Source organism: Ursus maritimus, unplaced genomic scaffold (assembly GCF_017311325.1).
Source record: "Ursus maritimus isolate PB19 unplaced genomic scaffold, ASM1731132v1 scaffold_22, whole genome shotgun sequence".
Taxonomy (NCBI): Eukaryota; Metazoa; Chordata; class Mammalia; order Carnivora; family Ursidae; genus Ursus; species Ursus maritimus.
The window spans coordinates 34756473-34776152 of record NW_024424675.1 but is presented as its reverse complement, the minus strand read 5'-3'; the positions used below and the strand labels follow the sequence as shown (position 1 = coordinate 34776152).

The window sequence follows — 19680 nt, the reverse complement described above, 5'->3', positions numbered from 1 at the left end:
GTAATCTGGATTTTTTCTAGATGCTGTTTCTCCCAGTTTTAAAATGTTGACGACTAAAATTTAAAAGTATCACCCAGCTGTGAGTGGACTGACTTCAGACTACCGGCCCAGGCCTTGGCTGTAGACTGATGTCCTGGCGATCACGCCCCATCTAGGTCACTGCATCATCACATCAGCTGTCACTAGGGCCCCCTTCCGAATAAGGCTGACCTGGTTTTGTCCTTCATCTGTTTAACCACCTCCAGTAACCATCCTATCCCCACACAGCAGGTGGGGGGGCTGTCATTGAAACCAGGTTGCTATTTCTTGGGTTGGGATCAGACACACCAGTTGGTGGGGATTGTTCAACACATGTATCTTTATTTTTAAAAATTTTTAAAAGATTTTATTTATTTATTTGAGAGACCGACAGAGACTGCACAAGCAGGGGGAGTGACAGGCAGATGGAGAGGGGGAAGCAGGCTCCCTGCAGAGCAGTGGGAGCCCGACGTGGCGCTCCATCCCAGGACCCCAGGATCACGACCCGAACCGAAGGCAGACGCCCAACCAGCTGAGCAACCCAGGCGCCCCATATTATATAACTTTAAAATCTGGACTCCTGTCAAACCTGGCGAGATAGAGGCAGGACAGAGCAGGATGGAGGGAAGAAGAACCTGCCAAGCCCATACTTAGAGAGGTGCTTGTGCTCCCCGTGGGTCCTTGCATCCTGTTTCAGGGACAGAATCAGAGCATCCAGGCTAGGATTAAGGGAGGGGTTGAAAAGAGATCCTCAGGCTTAAAAGGGTCTGCTGAGAAAAAGGGCAAAGAATCGGGACTAAAAAATTTGGTTAAATGGTCATCACGGTGGGGGGTCTCCCAGCGGGAGCGTGTTTTCCCTGGAGAAAGTCATTCCCCCTCTTTAACTCTAGATGACTCAGAGACAATAGCTCTCTCCGCAAAAAGAATGCAGAGCTGGGAAATAGGGGGCTTGTGAAAACCTCCTGAGTTTCCCCCTATGGTTTCTCAGTAATTGTGTTTAGCTGCGCGGCCCCATCCCGCTTGGGATATAAATCCTTACTTAATCCCCTCCTTTTGGGGAAATGGGCTCTTTAGGCAAGAAACAAGAATGGCCGAATACCTGTTGAGAAGGGAATTTCCTTCCTAGGGCTCTGGTATCTCTCTTTCTGTCCTTGAGATGGCCAGATCCTCTTTGGTGTCTTCTTCCGTTGACTTCACACCCCTCCTGCCTTCTTGGATTGCTGGGAGAAATTCTTAGACAACGGAAGTTTCCCATGAGTCAGGGCTGCTGGCTCACCTCAGACCTTTGCTAACCCTCTCCTGTTGCTCATTTACCTGGTCAGATGTGTGTCCTTGGGGGCACCTTCGAGCCAGGCCCCGTGCCATGCGCTGGGCGACCGCAAAGAGAGATGGAAAAACTGAGATCGAGCTCACATTCTGGAGGAGACACAAAAAAATAAGTGAATCAGCAAAAGAAGAAAATAATTTTCGATAATTTTCAGTGAGAGATGACTGCAGTGAAGACAGCAAGAACAACACACACACACATACACACACACACCCCCACCCAAACCCACACTTTGGGATGTGAAGGGGGCTGAAGGCTCGTCGGTGACATTTGAGCCAAAAGCTGAAGTTGCCACGTATGGAAAGGTTGAGCATAGAACATTCTAGATGGAAGCGTTAGCAAGTGCACATGAGTTTGTCTTGTGTGAGGCCATTGTGGTTAGGGTTCAGTGGATGGAGGAGAGCAGGTGAGCAGGGCCACATGCACGGGGGCCTCATAGGTCTGATAACCTGTTGGGTGTGGATAGCAAGCCCCTCGAGTGGGTTTTAAGCAGGGGCTGCCCATCTTACTTAGGTTTGAAGAAGGCTGCTGTTGAGAGGCAAGTGAATCGTCCTGGCACTTTGGCGTTTGGATCAAGGGGGCGGCTGCGAAGATGGAACTGACCATGAGCAGGCAGAAGATGGGCAGGGAAGGAACACCCCTTTGCAGAGCCCTTGCTCTTTGCCAGGCACCACGTAGGTGCTAACCCTGTGAGGTTGGGCGTCTGTAATCCCTTCTGCAGAGGGCTAGGAATCTGATGCCAGCTCTCTCCCAGCCTTTGAGAGCCTCATTTGAGGAGGGTTGAGAAGGAGGAGTCGGAGGGAAGTGGGAAGGGTGGGGAGGGGTACTGAGGACCACCTGGACCGCTTTGCTGTTATCTGGGAGGAAATCCTGAGCTCTCCATGGATTTTGAGCCCGGCTGGGTTGAACCCGTACCAGCCTGAGGACTTGTTGTGGAAGTTTGTGTCTCTCTTCAGTGAACCTTTTTTTTTTTTTTAAAAGATTTTATTTATTTATTTATTTATTTATTTGAGAGAGAGAGAGCGCGCGAGAGGGAGCACGCGCACGAGCTGGGAGAGGGGCAGGAGAGGGAGAAGCAGCCTCCCCCGCCAAGCAGGGAGCCCGACATGGGGCTTGATCCCAGAAACCTGGGATCATGACCTGAGCCAATGGCAGCTGCTCAACTGACTGAGCCACCCAGGCGCCCTTCAGTGAACCTTTTCGGGGTTCAGAAACAGTTGGGGAAGAGCTAGTCTGGTGCAAATCAGGGTGAAGGTGCGGAAAGAGTTGGGGAAACTGGTTTGAGCTCTCACCATAACACGTGAGATGCTGTTTGAGGGGCCATGTGCTGTCTCCTTGAATTCTAATAACCTTTTAAGAAAGATTCTGCTAGTTGTCGCTGAATTAATGTCGCTGAATTAACGTAGGCACAAAGAGACCAAGAAGCTTGCCAGAGGACACACAGCTGGCAGGTGGCAGTGCTTGGAATGAGACCTAGTTGTATGGCTGCCGAGCCCGCACGATGAACAGGAGTGCTGGGCTGTCGCTGGGCCACAGCAAGCACAGCCTCCGCGATCAGGCAATCACCAGGTAGCGCTGACAACCTTAGGGAAGTTAAGGGCTTTGGGGTGGGATCCAGCTGCCATGGAGTTGCCACGTGCAGCACGGACAGGCCTGCCTTTGAGCACGTAAATGCGCTGCTCTGAACCACATCTATCCTATGGGTGCAAAAACACCACCGCTACTCAGAAGGGATTCTTCAGAGGATTCAGTTAGCATCTCAAGAAGTAGTTGGTGTGAATCGCATGAGCTCTGTTGGAGAAGAAAACAGAAATATTTTTCTGGCTGGTTACACCCTTTCTTCTGACGCATATCATTCACGAACTCCTGGTATTTTCTCCTGCTCAGCTTTTTGTCTCTGTGTAATCAATCTGTTTCATTCTCTGTTGACCAGCCACTTCATCGTGGGCCTCTTTTTCTCTGGGCCTCAGTTTCTTCATCAGTAAAATGGGAATACTCAGTACCTACCTTCTTGTAGAATCCTGGCCAGGAGTAAATAAATTGATTGTGTTTAGAACAGTGCCTCAGAGATAAGTGGTCACCAAATGGCAGCTGTGATTATTATAATTTTCTCTGGCTGTCTTCCCTCCAGGGCGGAGACCTTCCCCTGACAGATCCCTGGGTAGACTCGATGTCTAGTAGTTGCTCAGTGACTTTATTTGTTGACTCACTGGTTCCGTTGTTTTCTGTTTGAAATGTGCAGTCAGGGCCACCAGGTGAAATATTAGGCATTATTTCCCTTCTTAATGGATACAGATGTCTCTCTGGGTGGTATATTTACACAAGGTTGGACTTGCCTGGCACCTCACTGGAAGCTTCTTGACACTTGGGTTTCTCAAAACCCCGGCATTTTTGACATTTTGGGCCTGATCGTTCTCTGTTGTGGGGCTGTCCTGTGCTCAGCAGCATCCCTGGCTCCCACCCACTAGATGCCAGGAACGACTCATTTCTTTTTCTAGTTGTGATAACCAGAAATGTTTCCTGACATTGCCAAGTGTCTCCTGGGGAGACCTGGTGAGAACCATTGCTTTCCGCTGTTCTGAGCACCCGAGCCCCCTCCAAGTGGCTCCTGATGAATGCTGGGAGCATGTCCTGAGCTGCTCCCGTGTGCTGGGTGCCGGGGATGCAGATGTGGCACCTGGCATGGAGTGGGAGTTCCATTTTTTCATAGCCACTTAAAAATATTTTAGATAGTTCAGTACGTGAACATGGTCAGAAAGAACCGAAAGAGGAATCCAGCGTCTCCTGATTTCCTGGGTGTTCCTCCAGGCCTTTGCAAACCCAGAGCCTACACAGCCCCAGTTTCTTTCACTCAGGTCTATTTCTGGCCTTTTTTCACTTAGATTTTGTTCCATGCCAGTACATAAAGATGAGATTTCTTCTTCGTTCCATTTTATGGCTGCATGATGATTTTTTGCATTTCAGCCTCCCCATGCTGACATTGAAGTGTGCCAGCAAGCTGTCCTGTGCACTCCTGAGCTGGGGGACCTGGGGCGGGGGGTGGGTCACGCAGGACACGTTGTTAGAATCCCTCACTGATACCCAGGCCATGTTAAGCATCCTTTTGACCAGGGTAATATGGGCAACACGTGGGGCTGAAATCCTTGCTGCGTCAAAGGACCACAGTGACCTGACGGTTGAGGGCCCGTCCCCTTTTCCTCGGTGTCTTAGCACTTTCCCTGTCTTCATTGAGGTAACTTTCCAAGAGGCCAGTCCCACTCCCAGGGCATGTGGGGAGCGCTGCCAGGTTACCAGCGGCACCCCTTTCTTCATCTGAGCCTCTTCATTTCCCTTCTCCTCTCTCAGCCCGCTTTTCCGCATCAGCTGCTGCGGGCAGAGTCTCCTTTTTATTTCTGAGTTGGCTCTCTGATGGCTGCCGTTCCCCGCCGCCATTTGAAAGCCACCCACCAGCACCTGAGCTTTCTAGAACCTGAGCTGGGCCAGGGGGTGGCACCCTGCGCAGCCTGGATAAATAATGCAAACGGTTTCCGCCACCGGAACCAGCTCCTCCGGGAGCCCTCCCTGTGGCTGGCTACGTAGCAAAGGCCAAAGGCAACCGGTTACTCCACACTTTCTTTGTGGTGACTTGGCAGAGTTAAGGGCCTCAAATATGTACACACGTTGGACGCATGCAGCCTTTTGGGCCTGGGCCTGCTGAGGGGGTGGGTGGGGTGCAGTGGTTTCTGGCCTGAGGCTGGGCCCTGCCTCCCCCTGCTCTGTGAAATGTGAAAGAGCTTGGCATTCTTGAACCAGGAAATTCCTGTTGAGATGTTGTCGGTTTTCCAGAAGGCCTCATCCCAGCAGAGGGGGAGAAGGGGCTGGGTGGTTGCAATTGCCTCTAGTTGTTGAGGGCAACACAGGGAATTCATTTGTAAATCAGCTTCTTTTCCCTGGATGGCGGCAATTTCAGTCCTGCGGGTAGAGTTTGGAGGTTCACCTTTTACATATGAATGTGCTGTTTAATCACCACGTCTGCCCGATTTTCAGGGAGGGGATCGAAAGAGGGAGAAATACGCGGATGCCGGGTCGTGGGAGGATGGCTTTCTCAGTTTTAGGAGAGGCACGTGAGAAGTAAAGTTAATTTGAAAATTATTAAAAAAAAAAAAAAGCCCCAAACACCTCTTTACATTGCAAACCACCACACTCCCTTCTGGACTTCTCGCTCCAGCCGGCGGGACAACGGCAGTTTGTTGCGTTTATTCCCATCCGGTGAAGTAAATGGCTCTTCGGTGCAGAGCACTGAGGACTCTTAGCTTAGCCGAGCTGCTGGCTGTCGACGGTGATAAATTAGAGCCGAGAGCCTGGGGACATGAAGGCACGTCCCCTGCCTCAGACTGCCTGACTGCAGAGAGGTGAGGGTGACCTTCTCGCGCCGGGCCACCTCGTGCGTACAAGACAGGGGCTGGCCTGGTAAGTGGTGACTCTTAGCCTGTCCTCTTTGCTTCTTCCTCCTCCCCCTGGGAGAGGCTGGGAGAGCCTCAGTTCTCTTTCAAAGAGAGGGGAGGCCCTCTGAGCAGCAGAGCTTTCTCAATGGCAGGTAAGCGCCCCTTCCCAGGGTTACCTGTCCCTTGTTCGTTTTGCCTCCGAGGTGCTCGGGATCCTTGCTACAGTGACATCTCCCCCAAGTTGAGAATGACCCTTTTGTTCCACGGTCTCATTTCCATGCCAGCCCTCCTTTTCCTGGTCCGGGTGAGAAGTTCACATTCTCAGGCAGGGAGGCCTTGGAGAAGCCCGGCTTTTCTGCAGGCCCCTCGGGCAGGCTGCAGCCTGTCTTTGGGGGGGTGCGGTTCTAGACGTTCCACGAGTGACAGGATTATTTCTTTTCGCTCCTGTGTTCCTCGTGGCTTGGGTATTATCTGCTGGAAGGAAAGTGCTGTCCCCTTCTTGTCCTCATTCTTTGCTCCCCATTTCTCATTTCTGCTCTGGGCCTGAAGGAAATTCCAGGTTCTGGTTTTATGATGATGTACTTACTGGCAGAAGAGGGCCCTCCGACTCCTGGAGAGGGCGGCCTGTGTGGGTACCTGCTCTGTGTCTTTGGGCACCACATCGAGATGATTAACCGTGCTGCGCTTTGCCATTGCTGGGAGAGCAGCGGGTGGTCCTGTTTGAAGTAGACTCTGGAGAGGGCTGGCAGTGACCGGGAGTGCTGTCTGCGATGGCCCTCGGAGCCCGAGCCGGCGCAGGCCTCTGCTGCTGACCCTGCCTTCGCAGTTACGGGAGGCAGGCCGGACTGCTCACAGTCTGATTGAAATGCGGAAGTCGTGTCCTGGGCTCGGTCTGGTCTCCACGTTACACAGGCCCACTGGCGTTTCCATAACTCTGGCCTTAACAGGCTCTTCTGAGAACACTAGGCCTGATTTTGCAACGGAGGGGTGGGGAAGGAGGAGGAAGAGGAGGAGGAGGAGGGATAATTGTTGGTTTGAAAAAACATCTATCATTTATGGAGCTCTTACTCTTTGCGGGCATTATGCTGAGAGCTTCCCGTGACTGAACTCATTTAATCCTTTGTAACTCCTCAGTGTACCCTGATCTCCATCCTACAGAAGGCCAGAGGCACAGAGAGGTTAGGTAGCTGCCTGGAGCTGCACTGCCGGGCAGCTGCAGAGCTCCTAACCGCTGTGGTGCCCTGCTTGTGTCATCTGTGACCTGGTTTATCAGAATGTGCGCTCCAGCTTCCGTGTGGGGTGGGCAGCTGGTCCCACGTTGCGTGAGACTGTCCATCTCCTTTGTGGCCCACGATGCCCGTTCGCTTGTTGAGTGGGTTTCTCTTCATTCAGGCCCTGCAGGCTCTCCGTCCACATCCAGAAGGACATGTAACACCCACAGAAACACGCCACAGGGCGATCCTCCTGGGGAAGTGCCTGGCCGTTCAGCTGGGGCCCTTTCCCTCTCCCGAGGAGACAATTCCCTGTCATGGTGTGTCATTTCCCAGACTCTGGAGAATGTCAAAGGCCGTGACTCAGGTGCCGGATGTGGGTGGGGGTGGGGGTGCCTGCCATGGCCGAGTCTGGCAGGCCTGGGTGGAGATTGGAAGGGGGGCGGTGTGGGGGAGAGGGATGTGGGGGGAGAGGAAATGACCATGCAGGCCCCCTGCCCCCAGCCTGTCAGCTGGCCTGGGCCTCGTTCTGGTGCCACCACTGGGAGGGGAATGTGCTTCCTGGGGAATATAGCACCCCGCCAACCCCCAGGCCACCATCTGGAGTTGTGAGGGAAGAAGGCCACGTGAGAGTGTGCTCGTAAACAGACCCTGTGTGAAGAGGCCATCTTGCCACAGAGCTGAGGACAGCCTCTCCCCGGGGTGAGGCCACGTGGGAACCTCCTGGTCACATCGCCTGGGTTCAGATCCCAGCCCAGCCACTTGGGTCATCTTGGGCAAGTGACTTAGAGGGAAGTACACCACAGGCATTTTGAACAAGCCCCCCTACGTTGCATGTACTAAGAGAAAGCCTCAGCCGTTAATACTCGTGGCTCAGGAAAGCTAAGAGGCTGGGTTATCTTGAAGTTCCATGTCCCTTAGGTCAGAGGACATCTAGAAGGGGCCGAGTGGGATTATTTCTGGCAGTTCAGAGGACACAGGTTGGAGAAGGATCTCATCACATGCTTGGTTCCTAATGCCCAGTAGGCCTTCCCATATTATTAAGATTTCACTGAAATGTCACAGGAGGGGAAAGTTCTGCTGTTTCCTGCTCCATGCCAAGCTGTTCTCCTGAGTCACCGCTCTGTCCTTTGCCTGGAGGAGCTGTCCTCCCTCGCCCACGTTAACTCCTTCAGAACCAGACTTATTTTGGGGGCGAGGGGGTAGGAGGCAGAGGGCTGCTGGTGGGCCAGTGCAGTAGTGGAATCACAGGCCCTGCTACCTCACAGAAAGGACTTTCAGATCAAGGGTGAGCCATTTCCTTGGTGATTCAGTCTACGGTGGCTGTTTGTCATCCTTCCAAGTTTATAGATGAGATGCGTTTAGCAATAAATCCTCGTCAGAATTAAATCATTAAAGAAGGAAAAAAAACACTTGACTCAGCTTTCTGGAAAAGGTCCTACACAGGCGGCTTTGTTGCCATGACTACAGCAAAGCCCACACCCACCATTCTGTCACCACCCGAGGCCTAGGAGTGGGTAGGTTTTTAAGTCCAAATGCTGACCTGCTCCCTCATACTTCCGAAGGACTGTGAATCCAGTTGGTATTTCTCGCTTTTCTCCTTAAGAGCCTCCCTGAAAGCCTCTGCCTTTGACAGATGTGTCTGTTGCTTGGATCCTGTTCGACTCCTGCCCCTTGGACGCAGCCGCCGATTTCTCATTAACTCTGGAGGGCGTCGGTGTATTTGTAGCCAGGAACAGAATTGGGGTTTTGTGGTTTGCTGAGATTAGAAGGTTGGGGTTCTCTTAGGTACGGGCAACCTTCAGTCGGATCCCTCCTCACTGAGTCGGACCCTGGTTTCCCCTTTGGTTTCCTATTGGGCTTGCGCAGAGCTCTGTCTCTGGCTTAAACTGCTTATGTGTGTATTTCTCCCCTCTTTCCCTGGAATTAACGAATTTCAACCTTTAAAAGGGACCTTAAGATCCTCTAGTTCTTTAGTTTTAACCTTTGGTGGTGTTGATGCCCTTGGGACGGTAGAGTAGGCGTGGCCCTCTTCCCAGGAAGTTGCGTCCTTGTACAGAACCGGTAGCATGTGGTTCGTGGGTCCCTGAAGCACTTTCACAGACTCCACGTGAGAAGTTCTGGTCTGGTCCCTTTCTCCCTGCTCCCATTTTGCAGATGGAGCCTGACAAGTAGAGAGGCTGGCCTGGCGTCTTCTCCTATTTAGCTGTCTTTATTCTCTTGCCTTGCCTGCTTGCTTGGCTTCTGTTTCCTCGGCCCCAGACCAAGCCCATAGGTGGTGGTGGGGCAAGAGAGGAGATGGGCTTACCAGTGTGGAACGGGACTCACTACACTTGAGAACTTCAATTCCATCCCCCAAACACACGTTCCTAGAGCATCTGAAACCATTGTGCACCGGAATTCTCGGGAGGGCTCCTTAAACCAGAGATGTCCAGGCTCTCCTCTGGAGTGTCTGATTTGTAGCTCTGGTGTGGGGCCTGAGAATGTGCATTTCTTATAAATTCCCAGGTGCCACTGCTGCTAGTGTGGGGACTACTCTTAGGGATCCATCATCCCAGGGCATGTCAGCCACAGGTGGGTAACTTAGATTGCCCAAGGAGCGGCTGGTGCCCTTTCTGGCTCCTAAAGGCTGGCTGAGATTTGGCTGGGCGTGTTGATCATCTACCACGTTTTCATGTTCTAGTGATTCTTCAGGAGGCTGGTACCACCCGTCTGTGAGTGTTTGGGAAGTATGTGGGGGTGCTTTTTGTTGTCCGTGTGTTTGGGAGTACTGCTGGCAGTGAGTGGGAGGGTGCGCAGGTGGTCCTTGCAATGAGGAAAGCTGTCCCTTCCAAAATCCAGTGTGCTCCGTTAACAAACATGGAAACACACGACTTGTTTTTGTCCTGAATGTGCCCCTAACTTTTCTGCTGATGTGTCTTTGCTCATGTACTTTCTTCTTTAAAAACCTACCCACAGGGGCGCCTGGGTGGCTCGGTTGGGTGTCTGACTCTTGATTTCAGATTGGGTCGTGATCTCTGGGTCATGAGATCGAGCCCCATGTTGAGTCCCACATCGAGCCCCATGTCACGCTCCACACTCAGCGTGGAGTCTGCTTGGGGTGCTGTCTCCCTTTGCCCCCCACCCCCGCAGTGCTCGCTCTCTCTCAGATAAATAAATCTTTAAAGTAAATAAATAAATAAAATTAAAAAAAAAATCTACCCACAAATGAAACAAAACATACCAAATACCAAAAGCTTTGCCCAGTTGCTTTCAATTTGGGGCTGGCCGAGGTGCCATTTCTTCTGGGATCCATCTCCTTGGGGCCCCCAAACACCTTTCTGTTTTTTTATTTTTTATCTGTTTTTAATAGGCTCCACTACCCAGCGTGGAGTCCAGCGTGGGCCTTGAACTCATGACCCTGAGATCAAGACCTGAGCTGAGATCAAGAGTCTGGACGCTTAGGCAGCTGAGGCACACAGGGGCCCCAAGCAAAACACCTTTCTTTCTTTTCTTTTCTTTCTTTCTTTCTTTCTTTCTTTCTTTCTTTCTTTCTTTCTTTCTTTCTTTCTTTTTTTAAAGATTTTATTTATTTATTTGACAGAGAGACAGCGAGAGAGGGAACACAAGCAGAGGGAGTGGGAGAGGAAGCAGCAGGCTCCCAGCGGAGGAGCCCCATGCGGGGCTCAATCCCAGAACGCCGGGACCACGCCCCGAGCGGAAGGCAGCTGCTTAACGACTGAGCCACCCAGGCGCCCCCAAAACACCTTTCTTAAACACATACGCTCCAACTCTTGAGCAGGGTTATTTGGGTTTATCAGCTCCACGTTGAACAAATCCCAGACTGTGGTCCCCAAGCTTGTGACGATCAGTGCCAACTTTGTCCATCTGGTGACATTGTTTATCCTGAGTCAGGCCTTCGTCATTTGCTCATTACTGGCTTTGGCTTGCACCTGCAGCTTTCTTATGTGCCATGGAACCTCCTAAATACCTCACTTTAAGCTTATTTTGATAAAGTAGTCTTTGCTCATGATCACTAAAGGACACGAGGGTACACAGTGAAAAATAATCCCTCCCCCGCTCCTGCATGTTTTCCTCCCCGAGTTAGCCGTTGGTCCCAGTTGAGAGCTCTGTAGTAGTTTTGTGTTCATCTGGGAATGTTCTAGGCTTGTGCGAACTTAAGATTTCAAGCATCGTTTTTGGAGTGTGTGTGTCAGTCTGTTAATGGTGCCAGAGACGTGTTGCTCTTTTAACCCGATGCAGACGCGTGTAGAAAGTCATGCATCTGTTTGCATAGAGGTGCCTCCTTATTCTTAATGTCTGTGGAATATTCCACTGTAAGGGGGGGTGCCTGATAGGCTCCGTTGGTAGAGCATGTGGCTCTTGATCTCGGGGTTGTGAGTTCAAGCCCCACGTTGGGCGTGGAGATTACGTAAAAAGATAAAATAAAAAAATATTGGACTGTATGGCTATGGTATGTTATTAGACCAGGCCTTGATGTGTGGACGTTGTAGCCATTTCCAGGTGTAGGCACAGCACCCAGTGCCTCATTTGAATCATCATGCGGTGCTTTGCTCCCTGTAGCGTGTGTTTCTAGGTGGAGGAGGCGAGTTTTCACGGATGAGGGCGGAGTGGGGTAAGGATCTCTTCTGGGCATGAGAGAGAGGAGGTTCTCTCTAGGGGAACGCCAGTCCCAGGCTGCACCTTGCCGTGAGTTTTCCTGCTAACTGGCTGTGGTGTGCCTCTGGGCCATCCCTTTGGGCTGTCTGGCCCTCCCTTTTGAAGTCTGGGATGATCCTCCGAACTCAGGGGGTCTGAGCTCCCTCACGGGGCCCGTGGTTAGCATTTACTTTCCTCTCAGGGCTGTGTGTCGGTGCAGCCCCCGGAATGTTCGTTCGGCCTTTGCGGAAGTTGCCCGGTGAGACTGGAGCCTTCCATCCTGTGGCTCAGCTTTGGCAGAAGGCGTTCACGGTCTCCTTTAATGAGCCTGCTTGGAAGATGCTCTTTCAGGCGGAAGAAAGCCCCTAGGAGGCCTCGCCTGCGCCCGTACCGGCCGTGTTCATCTGCCCCAGTGGCCCCTGTCCACACACGGAGGTCGGTGACGCACGGCGCACCCCGCGTGCTGGGGCTTGCCCGCAAGTAAAAACTGGAGGAGGCGGCGGCGTCAGGTTCGCTTTGGGGATCGTCGTCCTTCTGGATTCCACATCCTACCCTACCCCCTGTGCCTCTCACGTAGCTGTCTTTCCTCGTGCCCGTAACTTCTTTCTCAGCATGTAAGGTGCACCACCCTGGGTCCTTATTTCGTCCCGACTAATGAGACAGCCAGCGGGCATGGAATGGACCCAAGGCCTTGCAGGTGAAGACGGGTTGTTGGTGGAAGTGTCTGTGTTTAAATGAGATGCTGGGAGAGTTGAAATGGGAAGGGAGGAATCAGCCAGGGTGGGGGGCTGGCGTGTCTGGTGAGAATCAGGGAGAATGTCATTTGTGTCTGTCCCTTTGGAGGAGAGTCACAGACAAGCACAACACAGGGAATGCTGTCATCTTCCACGAAGAAGTATGTGTGCCTTCGACTTCTGGAAGTGTGTGGCCTTGCTGGTCTGTCTGTCCTCGTTTCCTGGCTGTTGCCATCAGGCGTGGGTATAGAGAAGAATTATTTTGGGATGTGGATGGTACTGGTGTCTGTGTGACACAGCTTAGGGCAGCTGGGTCCTGACCTGGTCAACAGGGACACAGTTGAGAAGGGTGGTGATTTTGACAAAATGAAGAGCACATTTCCAACGAAAAGTAGCTCACTGGTTGGTATACAGATCAGTCCATAAGGCCATGCAGGCCCTGATGTGTGTGTGTTTTATTTTGTTTGTTTATAAGAGAAGCCAGAAGTCTAGGTGATTATGTGAAGTGTCTCAATTTTTATATTCTGGCAGTGAATTAAAATTTTAACAAAAATGAGTGTCTGACCTTTGAGACCATTAACCGAACGGAAAGGGTGAGTGTATTCCAGGAGGACGAATGAACGCTACGGTGGCATTGGGCCTGGGGGTAGCGTGCCTTGTGTCCCACACACCCCCTCCCTGGGGGGCCTCAGCCTCCCTGACTGCTTTAAAATATGTGGTCCTGTGTGTCTCTTTCAGATCCTGGCTCCACAGAGAGAACAGCCCAGAAAAGAAAGTTCCCCAGCCCTCCGCATTCTTCCAATGGCCACTCGCCACAGGACTCATCCACAAGCCCCATTAAAAAGAAAAAGAAACCCGGCTTACTGAACAATAACAATAAGGAGCAGGTAAAGGGCCGCTGGGAATGGCGTCCACACCAGCAGGACAAAGGCTGTAGTGAAAAGCACTGTAGTTTTTTGGGTGTTTCTGACAGCCCGTGCTCTTGGCATTTTAGCCAACTGCCTTGCTCCAGCTGTCATTTGCATAGGACAAGAAGGGCAGCTCAAAATGGGTCTGTGTAGAAATTTCCAGAGGCTTTTTAGATCTGTTTTGGGGACAGGGCAGTGACCCAGATGAGCTGAAGATACTTTGCTGTAGGATTTGGGGAGTTTCCTTGGATGTCTTTCTTACACTCTAGGGCTGTTTCCCCGTGTGGCCTGAGGAGTTTTTCCTGCTAGGCCGTGCCAGTAGGATGGTGCTGAGTTCTGCCTGGAGTGTTTGCGGGGCTGAGGCAGGCCCTCTCCTGGTCTCAGCTTTCTCATCTGTAAAATAACAGGTTTAGGTCTGTGGTAACACAGCTGCTGTCTCTGCCCATTGCCCATTGTCCTCTTTGGTAATTGGTCACCCTTTTGTCTCATTGTGCATCGACCCTGGGGCAACAGGAGTCTTTTCTAGACCCCATGCTCCTTCTGCAGCCAAGACCTATCAACTAGATAGGACTATCCATTAGCCATCTTAGATCTTAAGAGACCTAGCTTTAAAATTCTCTGATGAAGGCTAGATACTCTTCTGATTAAAAAAAATGAGAGATGCTTCAGTGGGCCATGAGGTCAGATCTCCTAGCATTGGAGGAAACAAGATGCCCCGGTGGTTCTGCTAGCATTTCAGTAGGGATTCCTCGGGATGCGTTCATCTATCGTGTGCATTACGGAGTGCCGAAGCGGGCCCTGGGGATTGGAGGTTGAATAAAACAAGGTTGTCGCGTTCATGGGAAGAAACCTAGCAACGGTTAAATGCCCAGAGCTGGGAGAGGGGTGCGTTTCTGCACACTAATCTATTTCCATTCTCAAAATTATATAGTGAGATGCCAGCTCTGCCTTTGCTGTGTGGCTGTGGGCAAGTTAACCTCTTTGTGCCTAGTTTGCTCATCCACTGAAACGGGAGTAGTAGTATCACGGCTGATTTCACAGGGTCGTGGTGATGAACTGAGCTACGTGATGTCAGTCATAATAAAAATTAAGGCAGGCTCGACACTAAGTGAAATAATCACACCAACTATGTGTGAAATAATGAAACGTCAGCTATAGAAATGTTCTAGATCTGTGCTGTTTGGTATAATAGCCACAAGCCACATGTGGCCATTGAACGCCTGCAAATGGCAAATGTGACCCAGGGACTGTTTGTTTTTTTTTTTAAACCACATTTTTTTTTTTTAAAGTTTTTATTTAAATTTCAGTTAGTTTTTTTTTTTTTTTTTTTTTTTAAGATTTTATTTATTTATTTGACAGAGAGAGATAGCCAGTGAGAGAGGGAACACAAGCAGGGGCAGTGGGAGAGGAAGATGCAGGCTCCAAGCGGAGCAGCCTGATGTGGGGCTCGATCCCAGAACACCGGGATCACGCCCTGAGCCGAAGGCAGACGCTTAACGACTGCGCCACCCAGGCGCCCCTAAATTTCAGTGAGTTAACATGCAGTGTAATGTTAATTTCGGGTGTACAGTATAGTGATTCAACACTTCCCTACAACACCCCATACTCATCACAGTAGGTGCCCTCGACTTCATTCCCACCCCATTCTCCCCGCCCACCTCCCCTCTGGCCACCAGCAGTTTCTTCTCTGTAGTTAAGAGTCTGTTTCTTGGAGGAACCGAATTTTTAATTTAATTTTAATTCAAGTGACTGCCTGTGGCTTATAGCTACTGTGTTGAATGGCGCAGGTCTAATGAGTTGGGAATCCTGTTAATAGAGAAGAAACACACGGGTCCTAAGTAAATTTCTAGGGAGATTGAGACGCATATAGGACAGTACTGGTGATAGTAATACTGAGAGCCATTGGTTGACCATGTGCCACTTCCTGTTGTAAGGCAATTTTCTGTGTTCATGTGTGTGATAGCCCTGTGGGAATGGGCTGTAATTGTGTCCATTTTACAGATGAAAACACAGAGGTTCAGAGAGGTTAAGGTGTCTCTTTAAGGCCTCAGAGCGAAGCAGAAATCGCATTTGAGCTTAGGGCTGCCTGTCTTGAAGCACTGACAACACATCCCCGTCACCCAGAGCCATCCCATAGCTTCTGGCAGTGAAGACTAAGAAACACAAAGGGGCACCTGGGTGCTCAGTGGGTTGAGCATCCGACTCTTGATTTTTGGCTCAGGTTATGATCTCAGTGTCCTGAGGTCGAACCCTGCCTCGGGCTCGGCACTGGGTGTGGATCCTATGAGAGATTCTCTCTTAAAAAAAAAGAAAGAAAGAAAAAAAAGAAAGAAACAGGAGGGCCACAGATAATCCCCAAACCCTAACTTCGCTAGTAATTTAACTTGCTAGGCAAACCCTCTCCTACCAGGAAGGGATGAGGCAGTGTCCCCTCTGTGCAGAAAGCCTTCTCCTTCGGCCTCTGCCTGTGTGTGTGCACATGCATCACACATTTTGAGTTCCTACTTGTCTTTTAAGGAACTGGCTTGTACCTCTCTTTCTGGAAGCTGATCAGCTTGGGTAGTCCATGCATTTTCTTCTCTCCCTTCCCCATCCATGTGTTAGGACCATTTCTTCAACACTTATGGCCCGTGACCACAGTGACACGTTTGTCAGTCCGTGTCCCCTTTTGGACTAGCAGCCTCAGAAGGGGGCCAGTGCCTGGCGGCTGCTGTCACCTCATGAAAACACAGCCCATGCTGGGTGTGGAAAAGAGGAGACTCGAAGGGGCTGGACAAGGGGCGTGATTACAGTCCTGAATAATCTGTTATCTTCAGTATTGATAGAAGAGTTTAGGGGCTCAGTGCACAGGGGAATGCGGTTCTAACTTAGAGATCTGGCTCTTCCTAGCCCCACTGCGTCTGGGAGACTCACTGTGGGACCCTGTCAGTTGCTTGCCCGTCTTTGAGATTGAGTTACCTTGTAAAATAGGGGTTTGGGCTGGAAACATCAGAAGGTTGATTGTAGGTTTGTTTTTCAGCCCTAAAACTCCCTGGGGCCGAACAGTTAGAAGTTGGCAGAGGAGAAATGGGCTTAACTGCAAAGAAATGACATTCCTGACCCTTGACCCCATAATTCATTCTAGCATAAAATATCTGCATAGTAGCGGCAGCCTCCCTCCCGTAACAATCTGTTTTTCCTTAAGGGGAACTTAAATCCCTTTAAAAAATTCCTCTGGACACTTTCCCTTTCCTCTTTCTTTCTTTTAGAATTTTATAGCATTACAAAATTATGGAATTACAAGCAAATTGTAGGTCTGCAAGTGCTGGGTTTTACCAGTAATATAATTTCCTAGTCACCAGCATTTGAAGATCATGAGATTTCAAATAACAACTTGTATTTTTGGGTTCTTATAAAAACTCAAAAAATCCAGCAACAGCTGGAGTGGAGTAGAGCCTTCCCCTTTAAACAGAGGGCCTCTGTGCTCTTATTTTTCCACACTCCCCACCCCTCCCCAGTGTCCCACCCTGCCTGCTTGGCTCATTCCTTCTGCCTCTGGCTCTTTCAGGGTTCAGATGCCTTTGACTTTTGGCATATATAAGGATTCTTCTCCCCTTCCTCTCATTTTCTTTAATTTCTTTTTTGTGTTCAAAAAAAGAAAGCTTTTCTTGCCTTATAAAAACAAACAAAAAAACCCCCCCATATTTTTCCATTTTTGGTAGAATTTTTATTACGAAGTGGAGATGGGGGTTGAATTTTTAAGGTTGGGCCTTATTTCACCCATTTTTCATGTATTAGCAATTCAGTAATTTTAGGGGAGTTGTAAGAGGAACTTTAAAACACTTCTTTTTTCGGGAAAGAAGTACTTAAGGCTTGTCATTACCTTTTTTTTTTTTAAAGAATTTATTTATTTATTTGACAGAGAGAGACCACAAGCAGGGGGAGTGGCAGACAGAGGCAGAGGGAGGTTTCCTGCCGAGCAAGGAGCCCAATGTAGGACTTGATTCCAGGCCCCCGAGATCATAACCAGAGCCAAAAGCAGATGCTTAACTGACTGAGCCACCCAGCCACCCCTATAATTTTTTTTATAGCCTTTTGGTCTAATGGTTTCACCCTGTAGGAAAGGTTTGAAAACATGGAGGTGCTTTTTCTTGTAATTGGGGTGGGGGGAGACATCGCAAAGCCTGGAAGGATGCCCCTGGCATTTTGTGGAAGGTTAGGTTGCCAAATACCCTGCAGTAGATGGCCCAAGAAGTATCTTCCCTCAAATGACATTAGGGCCTTTACTGAAAAATACTAGTCTAATTTTTAGTTCTTGGGACATGTGATTAGAAGACTCCTTTTGGTAGGGCTCCCCCCCCCCCCTTTCACGGAAGGATTGAGAAATAATCTGCTAACAGATTTGGTGGCCATTGGTATACCTTTGATTAAGTATGGTAAAGGAATCATGGGGCTCCCCTTCACTGCCTCTGAATATAGGGTAGATACATATCATAAATGGGTGAGCTAGACTTATTTTGTTGGGCTCATGCATTGTCTTAAAAACTTAAAAATATTCTCAGAAGTCCCTTGTTGGCTGGGGCAGTGTATTAACAATGGGGATAGTTCAGAGGGTTGTAGGCTTGCTGGCTTCTCCCTGAGCTCAGGCAGCACAGGGAGTGTGTATCTGCCTAGCTGTCTTGATCGATGGAGCTGAGCCGGGGCTGCCCCTTAAGATGGGCCCAGTTCTGCCTTTCCCTGTTGTCTCGCCAGTGTCCAGGCTGAATGCCAGTGACATTCCTCACACTCCAGGGCTGGGCAGTTTTTCTTAGAGCAGAGACATGTTTTGCAGTGTTTGTGCTTTAAATGGAGAACAACAAAAGCTGGAACAAGGACTGGTTTCATTCATGCATGTTACCTCTGTGCTCCATGTAAGAATTTGAGTTTGCGGTCCCCCAGTTTCTCACACATGTACCCTGTGCTCACACATAGCCAGACCACCCATTTTCTGCTTTATGTAGACCAGGTGTCAGCTAGCTACAGCCTGTGAACCAGATGCTGCTCAAAGCCTATTTTGTAAATAAAGTTTTATTGGCACACAGCCACATTCATTCATTTACATATTGTCTGTGGTTGCTTTTTTGCTACGGTGGCTGACTTGAGTCCTTGTAATAGAGACCACATGACCTGCAAAGCCCTCAGCTATTTACTGTCTTTTTTTTTTTTTAAAGATTTTATTTATTTATTTGAGAGACAGAGAATGTAAGTGGATAGAGGGAGAAGCAGACTCCCTGCTGGGCAGGGAGCCCAACATGGGGCTTGATCCCAGGACCCTGGGATCCTGGGATCATGACCTGAGCCGAAGGCAGACGCTTAACAAACTGAGCCACCCAGGTGCCCCTATTTCTGGTCCTTATAGAACTCTTTAGAGAAGAAGTTTCTTGGCTGTTGGTGTAATACTGAGGTATTAGAGAAGTGAGTGAATGAGCCTGTTCTCTTGTTCAGTCCGCCTATGGAAGAGCAGGGAAATAAGAACATTTTCTCACACAGCCTGCACTTGTCCTATAATAACAACAGGTTGCAACCTGTTTGTCTTACTAGCAGGCTGGTAACACACCTTATACACAGGGCGGAGAAAATCATAACTCATTTTACCTGGAATGATTTGCTTTTCCTTTTTTAAATGTTCTATATTTGTTATCAGACTATTTTTATGGAACAGGAAACACTTAACACGTGGCAGATAAGGCAGATACCTGATTGATACGGAGGTGACCAGGCACCCAGTTCTCAGCAGCAACCGCTGCTGCTTCAGGAAAGAGGGAATATCCCGAAGAGAGTTTGGAGCAGCCTGGCATGCACCCCTCATGACTCCCCCCTAGGAACACCCATTCCCAGCCAGGTGTGGGGTAGGGGCAAGGACATGGGGGGAACGGAGCTTAACTTCAGAAGTGTTGGCCGTACGGCTTTCTCTTTGACAGGAAGGACCTGGGTTACCAGTTAGGGAGATTAGCTGGACTGTTCGATTCTTCCAGTTTCGTTTAGATTGACTCTTCCTGTCCTATTATTAACTTGCTGACAGGAAGTCAGGCGCTGAAGTATGGTTCACTGCCATGTTGCAGAAGCCGCAAAAACATTCTGGAAGACCTCACTCAGGTTAGAAATAGTTCCTTCTTGCTTGGTATGTGAGGCTTATCTTTCCATAGGAGGATCTTCTCCTCCTTCCACACCTCACCTCCCTCTTCTTTCTTGTCCTCTTCCTTCTCCTCCCTCTGCTCCCTCCTTAAAGCCTCCCGTCACACCCTCTCCTGCCCCACATGCAAAAAAGCATTTCCTAGGCAGACAGCGGACCCTCTACATCAGTGGTTCTCAACCAAGGGCAGTTTTGCCCCCCATGGATGTTTGGTGATATCTGGAGACATTTTTGATCATTATAGTTTTGGATTGGGGGGGGGGCTCCGG

The 19680-nt window shown here is 49.9% G+C and overlaps 1 protein-coding gene across 8 annotated transcripts in view; it reads left to right on the top strand.

Moving 5' to 3' along the window:
* The window catches only part of ZMYND8 (zinc finger MYND-type containing 8), a 120499-nt gene that overhangs the window by 24033 nt on the left and 76786 nt on the right, over positions 1-19680 (top strand). For all 8 annotated transcript variants that reach the window (XM_040638432.1, XM_040638427.1, XM_040638428.1 and 5 more), the window contains one exon: positions 13091-13239. In XM_040638432.1, the coding sequence (XP_040494366.1) occupies positions 13091-13239 (149 nt within the window). The remainder of the gene's footprint in view (positions 1-13090; positions 13240-19680) is intronic.